Source organism: Bombus vancouverensis, chromosome 12 (assembly GCF_051014615.1).
Source record: "Bombus vancouverensis nearcticus chromosome 12, iyBomVanc1_principal, whole genome shotgun sequence".
NCBI lineage: Eukaryota > Metazoa > Arthropoda > Insecta > Hymenoptera > Apidae > Bombus > Bombus vancouverensis.
In genome coordinates, this window is record NC_134922.1 from 4,743,263 (window position 1) to 4,763,514 (window position 20,252).

General features: G+C 37.2%; 1 protein-coding gene across 2 annotated transcripts in view; it reads right to left on the reverse strand.

Moving 5' to 3' along the window:
• Positions 1–20,252, reverse strand: part of Stg-1 (stargazin related protein STG-1) — a 39,292-nt gene that overhangs the window by 13,185 nt on the left and 5,855 nt on the right. For both annotated transcript variants that reach the window (XR_013059784.1, XM_033341900.2), the window contains exon 2: positions 6,512–8,289. Coding sequence is in view for 1 of the 2 variants with exons in the window: in XM_033341900.2 (XP_033197791.1) it covers positions 6,512–6,851 (340 nt within the window). In the remaining variant the exon portion in view is untranslated. The remainder of the gene's footprint in view (positions 1–6,511; positions 8,290–20,252) is intronic.

The following is a 20,252-nucleotide window of genomic DNA, read 5'->3' on the forward strand; positions in this document are numbered from 1 at the left end:
GATCTGTAAGTTTACAAGTTAAACTCAAAGGGGGAGGGAAGAGAGAGAGAGAGAGAGAGAGAGAGAGAGAGATTATACAAGATCTGAATTTTGTTTATCACGGCTTCATTTAAAGTTCTTGTTTCTTTAATTAAATTTACTCACGATGAAAATATAATTCGTTTAGTTTAAATTTTCTGTGTGCCATTCTCATAAATGTAACTCGTTACGATATTACATACTGTACATCACACTCGTCTGCAGAGAATTCAAAATAAGAGCATAATTAATAGAATGTTTCACGTTGCTTTCAACATTTTTGCGTCCAGAGAAATTAGAAACATTATTTTAGAAAATTATAGAAATTATTCCAACAACTCCGGGTCGCTTGAACTTAGGCAACTTCAATCTGAACAGTGACTTTATCTTGTGTTTTCCGTATTATGTAGCACGAAAATTATCAAATCTCGGTCAAGCGGAGAACGAATTGATGTGCAAAAGTCCCAGATGGAAAGAAACTTTTTCAATCTACGGGTCTAATTGAAAAGCATGTCATAAGCACTTTAATTAAAAAGGACTTTCATTTCTCAAGCCGTTGAAATTTCCGAGAAATAGGAATACGTGGCAGATACGTATTTTCGTGTTCTAGTCTAATAACGTTTCGATTTTCTGATGGCCATTTAAAGAAGAAACGGGATTCGTAGTGAGCCACGCGAGACTACGGACTGAAGATGAAGTTTACAACGAAATAGGGATCATCCAGCGTACAACTGCTGTGGGAGTAGCCGGCACATTGTGCGACCGGTTTCCCCGGCGCGGCGTGACATTATTTAACATCAGCGTGGCTAATTGGAACAAACGGGTCTGGCTACCTGGACATGTTACGAAGACACTACCCTGGCACGATTACTCTATTAAATACCCAGAAGCATTTGTCACAGAAACCGAGTTTTAACGTAGCGACCGCGTATATGCGTGCTCCTCCTATTGGATAACAATATCAGATTTGTCTTCGGTGAATTTAATGTCACACGATACTGATACGTTTATGTCTCGTTGCCTCTGTGAAAAAATTCTCTTTCACGTCTCGCGTGTTATCTTTTTTATACACAAAAATATCAGAGGATCGGAGAATTAAAGAAGTGGATCATCGTATCCGTGAAATACATATATGATATCATGGAATACATACGAGTTGCTTTTATTACTGGTACGTTGATATTAAAAATTGCTAGACACTCGAACGATTCGATGTTAAATATATAAAAAGAATTTTAATATCAAGAGTCGTAAGTTTGATAGTTTTCACAGGAAATAATGATAAACGCACTGGCAACTCCGTTAAGTACTGGGGAACAAAAAGGTTTGGCTGACTTTCGCAACAAGTTGCAAAATTGTGTACTGAAGCGCAACGAAGATTCTAAGATTAACAGAATTAACGGGGTGAGATGCATCATAAATCCTTCCTACGGGCTTCCGAAGAAAAGCACGGTTCCATAGTGGCATTAAGCTTCGCATGAAAGCATTAAAGCCACATTAATTTCTCACCGTGGATACTTGCGTAACCAGTTAAAACCTTCGAATAACCTTCATTCTTTGCAAAACGAAATTGTTACGAACGATATATCACAAAATGTAATTATCATAAAACGAATAATCCTTGGAAGAATACAGACTAGCATAAGAGAGGAGAACGTCTGCGAATCAGTAGCCTAAATCGAAAAAGAGAAACAAGCGACCATCGTTTCTGGCTAAATAGGCTATGTTTTATACGCAATTTTCTTTCTCGATCTCTTCGTCTTTGCCTCAATCTACAAAATTCGAGTTTCTTCGACCGAGATAAGAAGTTATCCGGTAGTTGGATGAGGACGAAGCTCTCCACCATCGGCTCTTCTATTTCTTTTCCTTCTCGTTCTTGCTTTTTTCGCTCTTTTTTCTTTATCTGCTGGCATAGCCAGGGGGCATCGCTCCTGGTAGGCGTGGAACTGCTTGGAGGCCGAGCGATGGCGGCAGCAAAAGGAGAGCGGTTTCCGGTGCCCTCGGTAACGAGTCATTTCCGACCCACTGTACTCGTCTCCTTCAGATCCTCTCCCATTCCATGCCGTCATTCCTATCGAGAGAGCCTGGACCGGAATCACAGAACGCTTCGCGAATATTACCAGTTAAATGCTTTCTGCCCTCACCCCTGTACTCACTGAAATCTCAGCGGTGCCTGGTGAATGGATAAAGAACAGGATAAGAAGCGTTTATACTGGAAATCAACGATGATTCACCTTTGTTTCGTGGAGATTATTACCCTGTATTGATATAGCTTGATGAGTTTTTACGTTGGATAAATGGAAGAAGAAATTAATGAGGAATTCTCTGTTTGTGTCTCGGTTATTAATATACGAAGAGTGGAGTGGTAATTGCTCGGGATGTATTTATGAAATTTGTTAATAGGTAGAATAAGACTCGCGAAATTATTTGAACGTTTATATTATACTTGTATTAAAGATGTTGAAGGATATTCGCGTGATAGAATCTGAGAAAAGACCGTAGCTTTATTTTGGGTACATATTGATTCATCCGTTTACTTTAATTGGATGTATGTAATTGTTAAGTTGATTATTTAAAGTTATGGCAATCGTATAGAGCAACAGGATACAATTTCAGATCACGATACGGAAATGTATAGCCATGGAGCAGTAAAATTAAAATAAATTGTTCTTATCAAGGAACATAAGGAATGGCATTTCACTGTGTCGCGTGTAGAGTATACGTAATGTATGTACATGTATATCTAAATTCTGTTGTGAGATAGCAAAGTGGAATGGTAAAGGCAAAATGCTTTTCAAGTATTATGAGTTAAATGCCATTCTGTTGTTTTCCTTGGTCGAGGGAAATCTTTTCCTTTTGAGAACAGAAAGATCTTGAGAAGCTTGCAATCAGCCGCCAAAGGTATCTCTGAATACTTTCAACCTATTGTGTTCGTCTCATATTCAACTATGGTTAACGAGATTATCAAGACATTATGCATAGAAATCGTTTTTCCCTTGCCACATTATGATAATAATAGGATGGTAATAACACAGATTGAACCACGTCATAATCAATTAATGGTAGGACAATAATGGATAAAGTTGGTACATTGACAGAACACTGCAAGTTATAGTGGAGGAATATTTCAGCGGTATCTCGGCTCCGTTTAGACATTAATATTCAAAGGTTGAAGCACGTAGACCTACGTGTCTAGCAATGCAGCTAAGGCTGGACCTGCATGTAGCTTGCCAGCAGTGTCGTACCTATGAAAGTTAACAGAGGATGAAACGATTTATAATTTTCATGCATAAGATATAATACTACGTGTTGTGTAGCCGTGAAATTAAAAGTGCTAGAAAAATACATAAAATCCTGGGATTTGTTTACTGTTGGCGAAATGAACGTTCTAATTATTTGTATTAATCTTTTTCGTGTATTTGTTGACTTTATGAAAATATTTTTAACTTTAATATCACTTCGCGATGATACCATGAATATCAAATAGATAATTAAGATAAAAATTTCATGAATACTTGTAAAGCAGAGAGAGGACCGCGACAGACAAATGCCAGGAGAAACAGATGGTACTATCCAGCCTTAAGAATAGTATGCACTAAACTCTAGCTATAACGTTACTCGAGGGATCTCGTAAGTCCTGTTGGTTAAGTATTCAAGAAAAGTTCACAAACGGCTATGCAAAACAGTTGAAACTGTGAAATTGAGGGCGATATCTCGAATCGTCGAAATGAAAAATCTACTTTTTAAGTGCACAAGTTAGTCGTGAAATTTATTCGTAGAACGTCCACGTTCCCTTACGAGTATGGATGAGAGTTAATTAAAATAGTTTCGAAAATATTTTAAACTAAAATTAATAGCTTTATTTGTCTTTTAAAATTAGAAATGATTTTAGTTTAATTGTACTATAGAAAAAGATGGATTTATGGTAAAATAATTCCATTAAAAAAGAAAATACTCGGACAGAAACGTTTAGTACTGCGGCATCTGGAAATAGTGTCGATTGAAAAATAAACTGAATATGAACGAAAAATGAAAAATAAACTGATGGTGTGATGACAAAACGGAAACTCGTATTCATTTGAATTAGATACCTATCTCTAGCAGATGATATCGAAAATTCGTTTTCATTTCATTATCTTTGCACATTCGCTCGGCTATATTTTGAAACTTTTAATTTAGTTTACGATATAATGTGATTAAAACACGATAAGGTCATCCAAATGATGCGCGATATTTCAATACAATTTCGATTTCATATTTATTCGTTTTATCATTATTTATTTTAATCTTAACTTTTATACGGTTTAATTCGATGTATTATCGATATCTGTTGTCGCCAATAATATTGAAGTTGTATTTTATTATTGTAAGCGTGCATGGTGAACAGTCACGCAGAGAAACGTCGAGAAAGCCCACAGGACACTGAGAGTGTTTGTCGACAGGTAGAAAAGTTAGGAATACGTGATACCCAAGAGGGACAGAATCTAGAAGTTAGTTCTCACGTCAAGCAACTACGGACGTTTGAAGATTAAACAGCTATACATTCTGTTAATTACTTCGATGCTTCACGTCTTTGTATTTAAATTAACATATTTAAATGTATCAATTTTTAAAATATTCCAGATAATCGATTAAAATGAGATTAGATAATGTATTCCATTCTCTCGTTTGTAGATTCTTTAATCATAGCATAGCATAGCATATCTTGAAAAGAAGATATTATCACTTCTTAAGTAGAAAATCCTTTCACAGAGGTTAACAAGGTTTGTAGAAATACGGGTTAAAAGAAACTGTAGGTCTTCGTGTTACAGGAGTGATTCAATTTTCTTCCGAAGAAGCTAGCTAATTCGCATTGTTCGAGGGAAATTAGTTTCTCCTGAGAACTTAGAATTGAATACTAACCAACATAGTCCAATGTGCAATACAGTGGTCATTTTATTTTATTTTTATTTCAACGAAGAAAATTAAGTTTCTTTGAAATTCCCCAATTTTGTCGTAGATAATAATAATTAAGTTCTCTTAAGTTACTATATAATTAATTTTTGCGAACCATTTTCTCAACGAAATTATAATATAAGGTATCTTTTCATAGTTTCAGTGGTATTTTCTGCGAAACGTATAACGCTGTTCCTTGGAAATTTTTTCGCTTTACCTAATAAGCAACTACGGCATATACGTAACTATTTTATTTTCCCCTTTATCCTTTGATACGGTTCAGAGCTTAGGGAAAGGCTCGAACGACGCTGAATTAGATTCTCTTAAATACAATTTTGTTCGTTGGAGTACTTCGGTGTACTTTCAAAGAAGGTCCCAAACAATTTTCCGGTTTCACGGTGCTTCCTTTCATCGGGAGTTTTTTTCAATTTCCGTTATCGTTTCCCACTATCGTATCTATTTCGATATCACTTTTCAAACACGATGCGAATAGTATAAGCGGATCGGTCGTTACAATTCGCTCGCGAATTCTCCAAAGTGTCTGGTAATGCTTTCGCACGGAATTGAGGTTGACTTAAAAAGGCTTTAAGAATAAAAAGACAAACGGAATGGAAAGTATACTGTGGAATACTATGGAAAGAAATTGCGTAATAATAATTTTCAGTATTTTACTCGTTTTTCTTTTTTCTTTCTCTCTCTTTTTTTTTTTTTTTTTGAACAGATAGCTGAAGCTTTCATTCACACGTACGTTTGATCTATTCCGAGCTGGTATGTCCGGCTGGTGAGTGCAATGGCAAGTGTTGAGTCAACATTTTCTTTAGCGCCTCTGTTACTATCGATGCTATCGCGAATTTTCAAAAATTTCCACTATCATTCGTCCCCTTTCGCATCCTGGATATCGTCCCATATTATTCTACTCTTCATAATATATTTTTCAAATTCACTATGATTCTATATTGTAACAAGATATCGTCAAGCATATATTCTAAGCGTATGATTTTGAGATTTTTGGCATTATTTTTTTTAAAGAAGTAAAATCACATCGCGACAGTTTTGCCATCGATTTATTTCCAAGTCAATCTTCGTAATTCTGCTGTTTTTCTCAACTTCATAAGCAGATTACGAATTAAGCTGATTCCGGCAATTATAAGGAATGTCGTATCTTGTTTATGGAAGCAATGATGAAGATTAGCATAATATTACCCCCTCAAGTATTACGGATTTTGCTAATGCTGAAATATATTTCTCGACTTATTCCCAAGTTTATATTTGTTCATTGTTTAGCACGCGAATGGGATGCAGCGAGTAATTGAATTATTCAATGATTTATTAGCCTTCGTATATAAAAATAAACGTTAATAAATAAGCACGGAACGTTTCCTCGTTGAAAAGCAAATGTTTCATTACAAAGGAGATAAAAATGGAAAATAATAATTGGCCAGAAGGATAAAACAAAGTTACAAATAAATTCCCAATGGATATATAACCATAAGCTTGATCGAAGCTGAGTGTTTACAATTGTATCGTGAGGTATAGAAACTTTGTTAAAGCTACTTACTTATAGCAACGCAGACTCTCCACAGACCACTGTACGTAACTTTGCTGTCAGGCTCCACAGAAGCATTCGATGAAGTTTTCGGTAGTTTCTCTTCCGTCAAAAGCCACTCTCCTGTACTGATAGCGATGGTGACGACTACTAACGACAGCATCGCAGAAAGACCGGAAGCAATACCGAGACCACTACCACCGGCGTTATTGGCGTTAGTACCAACTACAACACTGCCACCAGATGCACCAGTAACAACACCCCCAGCACCAGCACTTGAAGAACCGGCACTGCCGAGGTTGTCGCAACACCAACAACAACAAGACATCACCACGTGCCTCCCTTTTGTCATGGGGGCATCCCAGCACCAGCAATCAAAAGCTTTTTGGTACTTTTCGTGTTGATATTTTAATCTCTTCTTTTCCCTTCTTTTTTGTCTCAAGGATTCCTTTGGATCGGTTTAATCACGACGATGACGATAGAACTTGATAATGTATTTATTTCTAAGATTTTTCTCACTAGATTTTGCCTCCTTGTTCTAATATTTTTCTGTGAGTCTGTGTGTGTGTTTTTTAAATGTTAAATTTAAAACTCTTGGTTAATAATCATAATCGATATGTCAGAACTTAATGGCGCTTCTGGTCATTTTATTATTACACTTCATTGCGCTTTTTTAATAGTATATATCTTTGGAGTAAAAATCTTCTGAGTTGAAGCACTTTAAGTCGCTTCGTGAGTATCTGAAGGACTGTACTTCGGTTATAAATTCTATTATTAGATATTTACAAATAATAAAATCACAGTCCTGTTCTTTGACGATTTAACAATCTCATAATGTTTTCGTCATGTTAAGAATTTTCCTTTTGTCACTCGAAGGATTGCCTTTATTTAAAAATATTCCTCAAGAAAATCTGGCTGCAGACCAAGAAACTTGTGAAAATCCGGTTTTGATGGAAAGACAAATTATTGTTCTCTCCTTTATTTCAAGGTTCCCCTTTATACATCGTTATTCTCGAAGTTATGTGCGAAAGTTCGTGACGAAGCCGATATTGGAAATCGGTTGGCACTGGATTCGTCCGTTAACACTTTTCATCGATAATGCAGTGGAAGTAACGGCAATAACTTATTTCCACCCGAGTCTTATCGCGGGTATCTACAATCGAAAGTTTTCTTCTATCGTCTCTTGTTCTCTCTCCTTTATTCAAAAAAGTCACGCACGTTTGCGAAGTTACAGTAATTGCAAAAGATAGCCTAAACAGTAGCAAATTCTTGATAAAACATTTCCAAAGCGTACTGGTTAAAAAGTCGTCCATCAGACGATGACAAACCACTTTTTGTTCGATAAATTTTTATCGAATAAACATTTTCGCCTACAATTTATGATGAATGGTATAATTTATCGAGAGAGAGAGAGAGATATTTGCAACATTTTCATACTGTTTTCCCAAGGCTTTGGAATAAACACTTCATCGTTGAAGGGAAGGCAATGGATGTTGACGCGTAATTTTTCATTCGGTGCTCGAAGAGAGCTCGACGTGATAGTTTCAACGCTGTGTACGCGTAGTGATGAATAGTTATGGGCTGAATTTGAAGTATTGCGTTACACGGCGTCAAGGAGTATTCTTCATTTGTTACAAACACTTTGATCGCTGTATCCTAGATAGATTTAAGGAAGACTGGAAGACTGTTCCGTGGAGGATCGTACCCTTTGGCCGTCGTGCAAACTTAGGAGTTTGCAGTTTGCAGTTCGAAGTTCGTCAAGGTGCCCACCAGTAGTCCTTTCCCAAACTCTGCAACAGAAAGGGTCGGTCTGTAGCTAAGATTTATGAGCTACGTGTGAAGCTGTTGAACGAAACATTTCTAGAATTTAGGGCGTATTACCGAAATTCATAAATCTTCTGAGCTAGCGACAACTACGTACGAACTCTGAAATTTAAGTCAAACTTTTCTGCTTTATTGGATCATATCGAACGCAGAGAAAATACGAGAGACGTAGGCAGCACTGTTAGAACAGAAACGTTTCTACATCTTTAATCCATCATCCGAGTATGCTGAGTTTTCTTTGATATTCCGCGCACGAAATAAGCAGTATAAAAGATTGTTTGACATGTTTCCAATGCTTCGAAGAGTTTGCAGGAAATTCTTGAATCTTCTGGTAGTCAGTAACGAAGATAACGCGAATATTCTTTTCACTATCGTACAATGAAATCTGTTGCATTCTACATTTATGGATCATTAGTATTGAATAAATTATAAATCTATTGACATTTACAGTTTGGTCTACTGCATATATTTGGTCAATTGAATATATTGATTTTATCTGACTTTAATTGGTGGAAATAATGATTCCTATCATCCGTGAAAGGACTCGAATCTACCGTATGATATTTCACAGGCGGCGATACAAAAGACATAGATTATAGATGATTAAGCAGAAGCATGGACGAAAATCCACAGCGAAACATGCAAGAACCGGTGATGGAAGCCGCAAGATAGTCAAGTGTCGAAGCCTCGTTGGATTATCATGCCCTCTTGAGTTAGTCGACTCGGCAATGCTCGAGGATCCTCGACGAGCATATCCCAGTTCCCAAGCAAGAAAAAGAGGCTGAACGAGAATGAAAAAGAGACGTGAAAAAAGTAACCCGCCACCCTTACGCATCTTGTTAATCCTTTAATCGTAATTGAATCGACGTTTCGGTCTTTTGCCGGGGCCACGAACAGAAATTGAACTTTTAAGCTGCTACTCGTATAAATTTCATGGAGTTCCTATTAGCGTAATCCGTGAACTCGCCACGGCGAGCCTCATCGAAGACCCTTTGGGTCGCGACTTTTCATCGGGCGTAACCCTCCCATCGCCACCCTCTTTTTAACCTGATGCCTTATCCCGTGAGGATTATCGAAGTTCAGACGAGCCCGGATCTTTCGATTCGACAGCGGCAGAAAACGATCGAAACAAAAGAAAAGATCCTCGGATTAATGTACATTGAAAACCCAACATCCGAGATAGTTACGATCATTCGATTCGAATCCCTGAAGTCTTGATCCTTTCCTTTGATGGACGATATTTAATCCTCTGATATTATCGAGTGATAGCTCATAAGAGTGACTAGAGTAGATTGGCTTAAACCAATTTAATTGGTTAAATTAATCGAGTTGTTTAACTTTAAGCCAGTTATCTACTCAAGTGTTCATACAAGTCAACGTACTTGGCTCGACTTGCGGTTGTTAGAAAATTTAAGCAACAAACATTTTAAGAAACGATACCGGAGTGTTCGTATCGAGGAGAGAAATTTGGAACAGTTTGATAAAAACTTGAAAAAACGCAACGTCTTTATATTTATGCAACAATCGTCAAATTCATACAAGACGCACGGACGAGAATTAAAAATCACTGGTTTATTCCCGACGTTTCCCACGTTCGAAAAAGCTGCTGTCACTCGTCGTCGGTCAATACATTTAATTGAAAATGATGGCGCCGCACCTGCTTTACTTCTCGGTTGTTTGAACGTGAGTTCCATGCCTTCCACGAATATAGCGCACAGAGGCGACAAAATTCAGCCATTTAGATGGAAACTCGCGCCTCCCTGTAATTTCGTTTTAGAATTATTTGGTCCCGGGAAAACTTCCAAAGTAGCGTTCGCAGGTGTGGCTCGGGGCGATGTGCAGTTACGCGGGTGTCTGCTCACGGGGTGCGAATGCACGTTGCGGTTTTATCGGGATATCGCGGTGCGGGGGCGGAGCAGTAGAAGTTCTGGTCTGGTTGCGCAGTTTCGCATCGTAACATGTGACTTCCAGTTTCTACTTTTCAAGTGGGTGCTCGATAGTTGAGTGGCTCTTCCAACTTAGGAGGGTTGTTGCTCAGAGTCGGTTGCAAAACTTGATTGTGAAGTTCTCGCAAGGAAATATCAAGAGGTTCATCCTCTTACCACTTGAATCTTCTTTCGCCGATTCTCTTCACGCTCTGTGATTCGATTATTGGTTAACCGCACTGTTAATTGCACCGGATTCAGAAACGTAGATTTCATTTCGGGTTAGATTTAGAATTGAACTGCCTTCTCTGACCCGATTGAATTATACAGGACGACGATGGATATTGCGCTAGGCAATTTTATGAACTGAAAGTTCACCGAACAAAAGAGTTAACTTGCATGATTATTTAATTCGTTTTAACAATGAACATTTTTAGACAATTGAATTCGTAAAAGTTAAGAAAAAGAGAAAGAATCGTAGATATTTGCACGTTATAAATCTTCAGATATGAATAGGGGTAAATGTATCATTAGAGTAACATAATGAAAAACGTGAACCATTAATAAAACTGTTATTGTGCCGAGCGAGATGGCTAGGAAATGGCAGCTCAACAGGTGATTAAAATATTAACGCGATTTTGTAGCTTAGTTACTGGCGCAAAAAGTGCAATTAATTTGCCGCAATAATATAGATTGGAATTTTTCGAGCTATCTCTATCTGAGCAGCTATGGAAAATTGTAAATGTAATTCTGCGACAAAAAATAATGGAAATTATTTACAAGTAATCGGTTAGACGATGCGCAACGTCGAATTAGAAATTCTTATATCTTCGTGAATCTTCATTTCCTTTTTTATTTGTAATTATTAGAACAGAGTTGGAACAAAAATGCGAGAGCATCGCAGAGAGAACGTAGAACAAGTTTACAATATTGAAGGATTTACGAAGACGAACGTGTTTCTCGAAGATCACGTTGCTTTGTTTTATTTTCGCTACGTGTTTCTGTGAAAAAAGGAGAAACGTGGCATGTTTCTCTGAAACAACAGAATGTAGGAAACGAGAGAATATCGTGGTACATAAAATATGCGTCCATTTAGTGAGATATTAGAAATGTAAGAATTGTTCTCGGTTTAATTCAGAAAATATTCTTCGATTAAAATTCCGATTAATAAACGGAGGAGGCAGTAAGCTTTTAAGTAACGTCGTTAAAACCCAATTACCAAGTTGTATCGATAACGTATAATAAATGTGTCTGAAGAAGTTGCTGTTAAAATTTGTCAGGTGTTTCTGGAAAGTTCTTTCTAAACTGAGTATCCTGGACGAGTTTCGCGCAACCTACTTTGCCGAAGAACATTTGGTCATACCGTAAGAAGCTTCTGTACTGTAATGCAACGCGGGAATGATTCAACTTCTTAATCTCAGCCGTTTGAGATGCAAATGCATCTTCTTTGCTCTCGTCACGTACTTTAAAGTGATCTTTCTCGAGCTGTTCTTTCGAGAGGATCACTCGCGAGTTCGAAATTACTAAGAAAGAAAAATCAACTTTCCTTCGGGGTTTGGAGATTTTTATTCGCACGATGAACGGACACATTACGACGTGTGAAAAAATCTACAATCGCACTCTGATTTATGTGAAGATTATATCTATTTACTCTTTTCTTAATTCCAAATTTTACATCTACCGTTGCGTAGCTTATCAGCGACGAAATTGACAGAATTTCGCGATTTTCTTTTGTGTCAGAGGACTTAAATTCCGTGGCAGAGGACAATGGAAGTATAATAATATCCAATATACAATAATTTACCATGTAGCTGTTATAAATTCCAGCGGTACAAGAAATAATTGCAAAATAATTTCATTTATTCCGTATCTATGGCAACGTGAATAGGGAATATTTCCTCCCAGCCGCTTGATGGTTTATTTTTCCACAGGAACTGGTTCGAATCGATCGTAGTGCTTTGCAGAAAAGCTTCGTTAAGTACGGATAATGAAGCAACGATGAGGCGGAACTGCGCCAAGCGCAAGCAGGGTTTGCTTACTCGCAAACCATGCGGCTAAAGAACAAGTAATCGTGCAAGCGGTATCATTGCAATCACGTCATTCGAATCTAATTGCAATTGGTTTTCCCATTACTCATTACGGTTACGGAAACAAGGCCATCGTCAGCCAGGAAAACGTTTTAAGGTCGATCGTTCTGCAAAATCTAGTTTTTCCTGTTTTTTACTTTTTAACCAATCTGCCATGTACTTGTGGTTACTTAACTCTGCAACGTAAACGTCGGTAATTTTCGCGATTGATAAAGTTTAACTGACGATAACTTTTAGATGGAAAATTTGCAGGAAATCTGCAGCTAAAACAGTGTTTCCAATGTTGGCTTCCGTATAAGGATTTAAATTTCGTCAAAACTTTAAATCTACGTCCCGTAATATACCCTATTAGCTCATGAATAAGAATGAAAGGTAAAAGTTTCGATGGAAGCGACGACGCTAAAGGACGAACAAGGAAGATAATCAAAGCGAAAATGTAGATAACAAGAATCGAAGATAAACTCAAACGAATGTTCTTTCGTCAAAGCGCGACAGTTTGACTTTAGCATTGAAATTAAATTTCTTTGAACCACTCTCCTAGAGGAGGGAAAGTGAAAGAGAGAGAGAGAGACAAAGAGGCAGAGAGACAGACAGACAGACGGACAGAGAGGAAGAGAGAGGCCCGTCGCATTCCGTAAATTTCCGTAGAGAGATAGTTGTGAGCAAGACTGAGCTTGGATTAAATAACGCATGAATGAAACTAAGGGAACGAAATAATTTAGACGAAGTTAAGATGAATTTTGGCTTTAGCGGTAGAATGATTCAAGAAATCTAACTTTTTTCCCTTCAACATGATTATAACTTTAATCAGGAATTCTCGAATACCGCACGTATAATAATTAAAATGTGAAATGATATATTTACCGGATTATTGAAAATTTTGCGTTGAAATTTGCGGTAAACAAGGGATTTTCACAGAGCTGTCAATAATGTTCTTTAATGTCATGCATGTGCTTGTCTTTTATCAAATCACGTCTTTTAATCCAATGATGTTAATGTGTTTCTTACACGAGATATTTGTTAGCTTTAGAAGTATATTACACGGGGTTCAAGAAACGATTCGATTTGTTTTTTCAGCACGAGTGCACCACAAGACTTGTGTATCGATTTCTCGTGAAATATGCACCCATTTAAACCTTCGGCTAGGAACACGCAATTAAAACGCAATTTTCCGTTCTATACTTTAAAACTTTACGTGATGCGAGAAAGTTCTAACGGTAGATGGATTTTATATCCATTAAAACGCCGCTCGACCCCGAGGCTAGTGAGAGTAATTCGCTCTTTTTATTTCATAATACGCCGTATAATATTTCGTATTTTAGGTTTCAGAACCGTGCGTCCTATCCTTCACGGCTAGGTTTTAATTAATCGGATTATAAGTAGCGTCAGCGAAATTGATTTTTGCTAAAAGAAGCTGAAAGCGCTCATCCACCACGTGCGGCCATTGACTGCCATCCCTTTGCTACTTTTCCCTCAACTGTCACAAAGACTAAAAGCGATTCACACAGTGATCTTTTCATTTCCTCTATTTTCCTTGGACATCTCCCATGTTAACAAAATGTTTTTACGGGAAACGATGAATAAATATATGATGCAAAAAAAGAAGAAATAAATAAATGAAAAAGGAATAAGTACATACCAGTATATAATTTTAATGATTACGTTCCATTTATTTGATTAAAGTTTCATCTTTCGAAGGATTTAGAATTCATTTGAAATTAACACGAAGCAGGTAGTAAAATCTTGCCGCTAAAAAAGTTGTCGTATAAATTTGTTCCATGCAAAACAAGTAACTTTGATTATTCAGGTCAATGGAAAGTTAATATAGCGATAAAATTTCGTATTTAGTATCGGTATAACTACTATCTCGACGATTTAATTGACAAGAAAGCTCCGTTTTTCCGCCATTTTACTTCTACTCGGCCAAGTACTTTGCGTTTTCCTTGCCCTTGTTTTTTCTTCTTCCTTTTAATGAAAAATGTCGGGGAATACGGCACGTTGCCAGACTTTTACTTCGCGGTCGATCGTTCGGTACAGCTGAGTTGCAAGGAGATATTTTAAGGACGCTTTCCAATATCGCCGGATCGGTATCGGTATTATGATTTTGAGATCAAAGAAACTAAGGTAGGACTAATTTTTCTCTTAAATTAAAAAAAACATCACAATATCCTTGACTTTTAAATTCGGCGAAAGAAAACTAACAACTTGTCCCGTTAATCTACAGCACAGAATTTTTCCATGTTTTATAACTGTGAATTAAGATCCCAGCGTGTGTTCACAGTTCATTTTACGCGAGTTACTTGTATTTATTAAGGAGTGGAAAATTATAGGGCACGGTATTTTACGATCACAACATTTTTATGGATCCATATTTTCGGAAAGGCTTTTGTATTCAAGTGATATTTTTGGTCGTCGAAAGATTCTGCAGGTGACCCGACAGGCGTTGAGGTCAACCCCCGAGGGTAGCCGTCCCTACCATTTATAATCATGTGTGTCCCCACATAGGGAATTTCTACGAGAGAGGAAAGGTTGGAAATTTATCGAGATCCCTGTAAGACAAGTAAACGACCTGAGTAAACTCTATTTCGCGTGGAAAATTTATTTAAAAAATACTCCGCCCCAAGAAAACAAAATTTCTCCCAAATACCTCGATATAGAAAAATAATTTCGGAACACGTTCAAATTTAGATTCTTTTAAATCATTCTATCCTAATTTCTTTCCTTTTTGTATCTTTATCTTTCTGTCTCTTTTATCTTTTCTCATATTTTATTCTTCGTATCATTTACTAGTATCATAAAATTTCTTGATATAGGTAGTCGAAGTATTCAATGGACAATCGGTACAAACGTACTCTTTTCTCTTTTTTGATAGAATGCCACCGATTTTCACAGAAAATGAAAAAAATTTAGTTCGTCTGTTTTTCGTCGACTGCGCTTTATTATGGTTCATAGGAAAATTGTCTGAAATCGGTATTTCACTGTCGCAAGTGCGACAGTTCTGTTGTAAGATGCGCAGCGAAGGGTGAGACAAATGGCGTGGCTCGCACAGAAACGCAATCATCCGTCTTACTATTTTTATCTTCGCAGTAACTCCTTTTTTGTTACTCCATAAGCAATGCACCTGAGAAAAACTATAGACGAGAAGTTGAAAACACGTCTTATTCGAAGAACAAAGGAAAGATAAAGGAGAATAAATTTGTCACGTCGCGTCGTACGTAATTTGCCAAATAACTTTGACAATGAAGAAAAAGAAGAAACTTACGTCATCCTCGGTGTACTTTCTCCGAAACGAGAAAAGTACGAATTTCAATTTGAAGAAAATATTCGCGTTTAATTCATTTTCAGTGTTCGTTGAATTAAAGTTGATGGATTCTTAGCTTCGCTTAGAATGGCAGCTCGTAATGGTGAAACTCTGTTTGGAAAATTTGCATGGACGGTACAATTACCCAGACGTTTTGCCAATTTATCGTGGGTTCTTTAACACTGTTTTTGCTTGATGGTCGTTGCACTGAAATGCCGCGATAATTGACAAGAGTTGCTACACGGATGGTGATGTATCATGAGAACACCCTGGGGTCCAATACATTTTTGCCTTCTATAATTGTACACTTTCGTGTGTGAAAAAGTCTAAAGCACGGGGATGAGTTCAACATAAATTGCTTTTTCCTGAGAACACTATAGCTTTCTGTTTGATGAAAAATATGATTTATAAATATGTAGATCGTTAACATTCGCTGAAACAACAGAAACGGGCAGCTACGCTCGATTCGCAACGAGAAAGTCGTATCTTTGAATTGAAATGAAATTATTTACGGTATTGTTTAAAGATGCAAATAATGGAGGAAGAATAAAAAATACAAAGTACATGTATAAATGTATAAACGTGATTTCTATTTATTATTTATAGATCGTACTGACTTGCTGCACAATTGGGCCGTATCGATAAAATGCGCAACCGGTTTAAAGAAAATATCAGATGTCCACAGCGATATTTCAAAAATCAAGATTCTAACTCGCACCGGGGTTTGTATTCTTCGACGTAGCATTCGACGAAGGTATTCAAGCAGCTCGTTTGGTCGTCGAAAGGTTGCCGAGTTCGAGGCTGGCTACTAAGGGCTAACATTCTCGGCGCTGATAGTCACGCTGCTGCACGTACGGAGTTTTACGCGAAAGCAAAGAAACGAAAAACTTTCTGAATCGTCTGGTTTCGAGGACTTTTGCCAAACAATGTAGCAACTGCAAGTTCTATGGAGCTTAACGAATGCAATTGCATTCACAGAAACATTGCGATCTCCTTGTTTCCATAATAACCAATCCTGATAAGGGAAGCGACGCACTTGAAAAGTTTTATTAGAACAAAGATCTCAATTGAAATTCCATCGAGAAATATTTCGAGCACGTTAAATGTAACATTTTAATTGTCAGAGGTAATTTGGACTTAGCGAGGAATTTCGCAGAAAGAAATTAGTATCAGAAAGTTTATTTGAATCAAAGTATATGTGTATAGCGTTAGAGGACGCATCCAAATTACATCGTAGCTGAAAGATTGAAAGAGTTCCACAAATTGCGAGCTCCTGCTAACGACCCGTATGGCAGATTCTTCAAGTACCTCGCGAATTACAAAATTATCGCGAAGGATAATCGCGTGTGTAGTATTTTTTTTACGGGCGGAGGAAAAGAACGCAGGGAGAAGGCAGTGTTTCATTGGTAAAACGAAGAAAACGAAAAAGAGTCGTGGTTCCGTTCATGGGTCATGAATTGTAAAGCGTCGCTGTTTATATTCAGACATTCGAGGCGGCGTGACCACGGTGTTTCGTGCCAGCTTCCGGAAAGCGATATAAAGAGGAAAGCGAAGCGACGACGTTAAAAAGGATCACCGAGCCCTGCTCGAGAGAGATCCGGCATTTTAATAAATTGAAATTCAACTGCGAAACGAAAGCGGAAAGCGTGTACCGTGTACCACGATGGGAGCTCAGAAATACCTGGATGTATACTGTAACGTGGAAAAATCTTGGGTCATCTACAATAGCGACCTTGTAATGACGACTAATCGTATTGTTAGGAAATATTTCTTCGACAAATTATCAATAACTTTGGAATAGGACGCTTTGTAAAAGGAGGATTAAAATAAGTTATTGCATGGTACCGTATGTCGAAAGTGGAGTATGCTGTGCTTATTTTCGCTCTGGTTTATTAGAAATTCATGCGTCAACAATGGAGATCCGTAAATTAAAAAATGCGTTTGCCATACATTCGTGATGGGAGATTGTTAAAGAAAATGAAGCCACTATGGGAAATGGTCCCTCTTTTTTCATCCCGCAAATTATATTTTCGAGTAGAACTCATGAATGCCTTTAATCAACAATGTGCATCTACAGCATTCATTTAATTTGACGGGGGAAGAACATTTTTTACCATGCATATATTCAATGGACTTTATTATCAACTAAAAACTTAAGAACTGAAAGTTTTATAATGTTGCTAGTTGCTCGTTAGATTATTTTGCATAACAATACAAGTTAATATCCGTGGTGATCGCGTGACGCTATTCTGTGGGATATTTTCCACGTCCAGTCATATCCTAGTGTTGCATTATCTCATATCTGCTTCGTTAGACGCGATATTATTCCTCTGTTAACTACGTTGAGAAATTTAATACGTAATCAGATGGGCAGCGATTATTTTCGATCGACTAGACAATTCTATGAATCTATCCTTTTATAATATTATTCATCGCTAAATCGTAATCGTATCACCTTTCATTGAATTAATTACTGAACACTTTGGTCATTACTAGGTAAATAGATCAAGATACTTATGTATATCGATTTTCGCATTGGTCTCATTTTACATGAAGTGATGTTTCTAAAATGCAACGCTTGTTTGCCATATCGGAATATTACCATTTTTAGTTTGATAATTTTGCAGATTATACAATATATTATTTATATAAGTATATTGATGAACGTAGAGACTGAACTAAATTAGAAATGTAGTACTGTGCATATTAAAAGAACCACAATATGCGAACTGTGTCGCAGAGTGTATAAATGTTAAACACGTCGTAGAATGTACAACCCCGTAGAATGATGTTTGCGTTAAGTATCGCAGCGTGGAAAATTGTTCACGTGGAACGTTGTAGGGAAAATACTACCAGTTGGAATAACGCGGAACATATTTCATAGCTGCCGCAACATTTATCTGGAGTAAGGATTTTTTCCTAGAATTCCGTAACAAACAGAGTAAAGTTTTCTAATCCAAAAATTGCCGATTTGGGAAATACAGAGGTTCATAGAAAAAATCGAATGTCCCTTTATTAGATTTTTTTTATTATGATCATCGAATTTGAGTTTGATATTTTTAATTGATGGTAAGAGTGACGCCCTCGTCTTTTCTTTTTTTATTTTATTACAAAGAACAGTGAATCGAAAATAGCACTGTACAATAGCGACAACAGCGAAATTAATTCGGAATTTTGCGTAAGATAATAGCGTTACAAGTAAGAGTCGTTTTGTAAATTCACAGAGTATGCGAGAGCAGCAATTACGGTTCCTGGTTACAATTCAAAAGAGAAGCTGGATCTCGTTGCGTTAGCTGCAGTTAAGAAACTACAATGAACAATTAGAAATGAAACATAAATCGAAAAGGAGCATGTGCATTGTGTTACTCCTGGCAGAACACAGAAGTTCGCGTATGGTGAACTTAAATTAGTTTCGCGCGATATGGTCCAACTTAATCTCGGAGGTGCTGTTACAGTGACCAAGTTAACAAAAATAGAGCAGAGGCCTGTTCCTCCTTTTCTCAATTAAAACTTTTATTCTTTCGCATTGTGATTTCAGTTTTATGCGTACGACCGTCACCATACCGGTAATAATATTCTTCGCGAAGCGCGTAATTGTTCTCTCCCTTGAATTATACGAATAATTATTAGTTCAGTTAATTTAAAGTAATACCGCCATGAATACTGACAGCGTCGTGCATCCGAAATTACATGGCTCGTGGCGAAGATTACGAAGAGGATGAAAAATACATTTGAAATAAAAATAAACTCGTTAAATCGTAAATTACATGTACAGTGATGTATGTCTCAGTAACTAAAGTTGCGACAAATGTGGAATTCGTCTTTCTCGTAAAAGAGAATTGAAAAAAAACCATAGCAATCACTTTCGTAAATTTCACAGATCGCACTTTGTAGTTCTTTTGAAGAAATGAGACGGTTTGTTTAAGCTGGTCGATTTGTATGCAGTCGAGGGGCGTGCGAACTTTCCACATTTTTGCTACTTGAACGAAATTGGGAAGTAAAGCTGTGAAATACGAATGATCTGCACTGCGACGTCACGTATCGAAAATCCATTAATGGACATGTCACGAATAGACACGGAGATAAAAACTTCAGCTAGTGTTTCGAACGCGTGGCGTTGATTCGAAAAAGCCAAGGATTTCTCCTTAATGACACAAAAATTTTGACGTTCGCGCGACGATGAAAGCGTGAAGCAATTTTCCACATGCATTGGTAACGTCGGTCACAACCGAGACAAACTCGAAGTTATACCGCGGATGATCATGCGCCCATGCGTGAAATTTAGGCGTAAAAAACTGTACAGAATATACATGTCCAAATGGTTCAATTTTTGTTCATCATACTTTTACGATTTTTAAAACACTGTATTAATATTTCTCGACAAAATTCAGTATAAGATTTTATCATCTCCGTTCTCACTTAGGTTGGTTATTGACATTGCATTTTTAAGAAAGAGAACAATCTGCTTAAAGGAGGAAACATTCTTGGCGTGGCTAGATAATAAGAATTCAACCTATAGTTCGTTGTCAATTGCTTAGAAAAGGAAGGTAATAAATTTGAGCAAAAATGGAAAACCATACGTGCGCTATAAATGAAGGAAATTTTCTGTTTCAAGG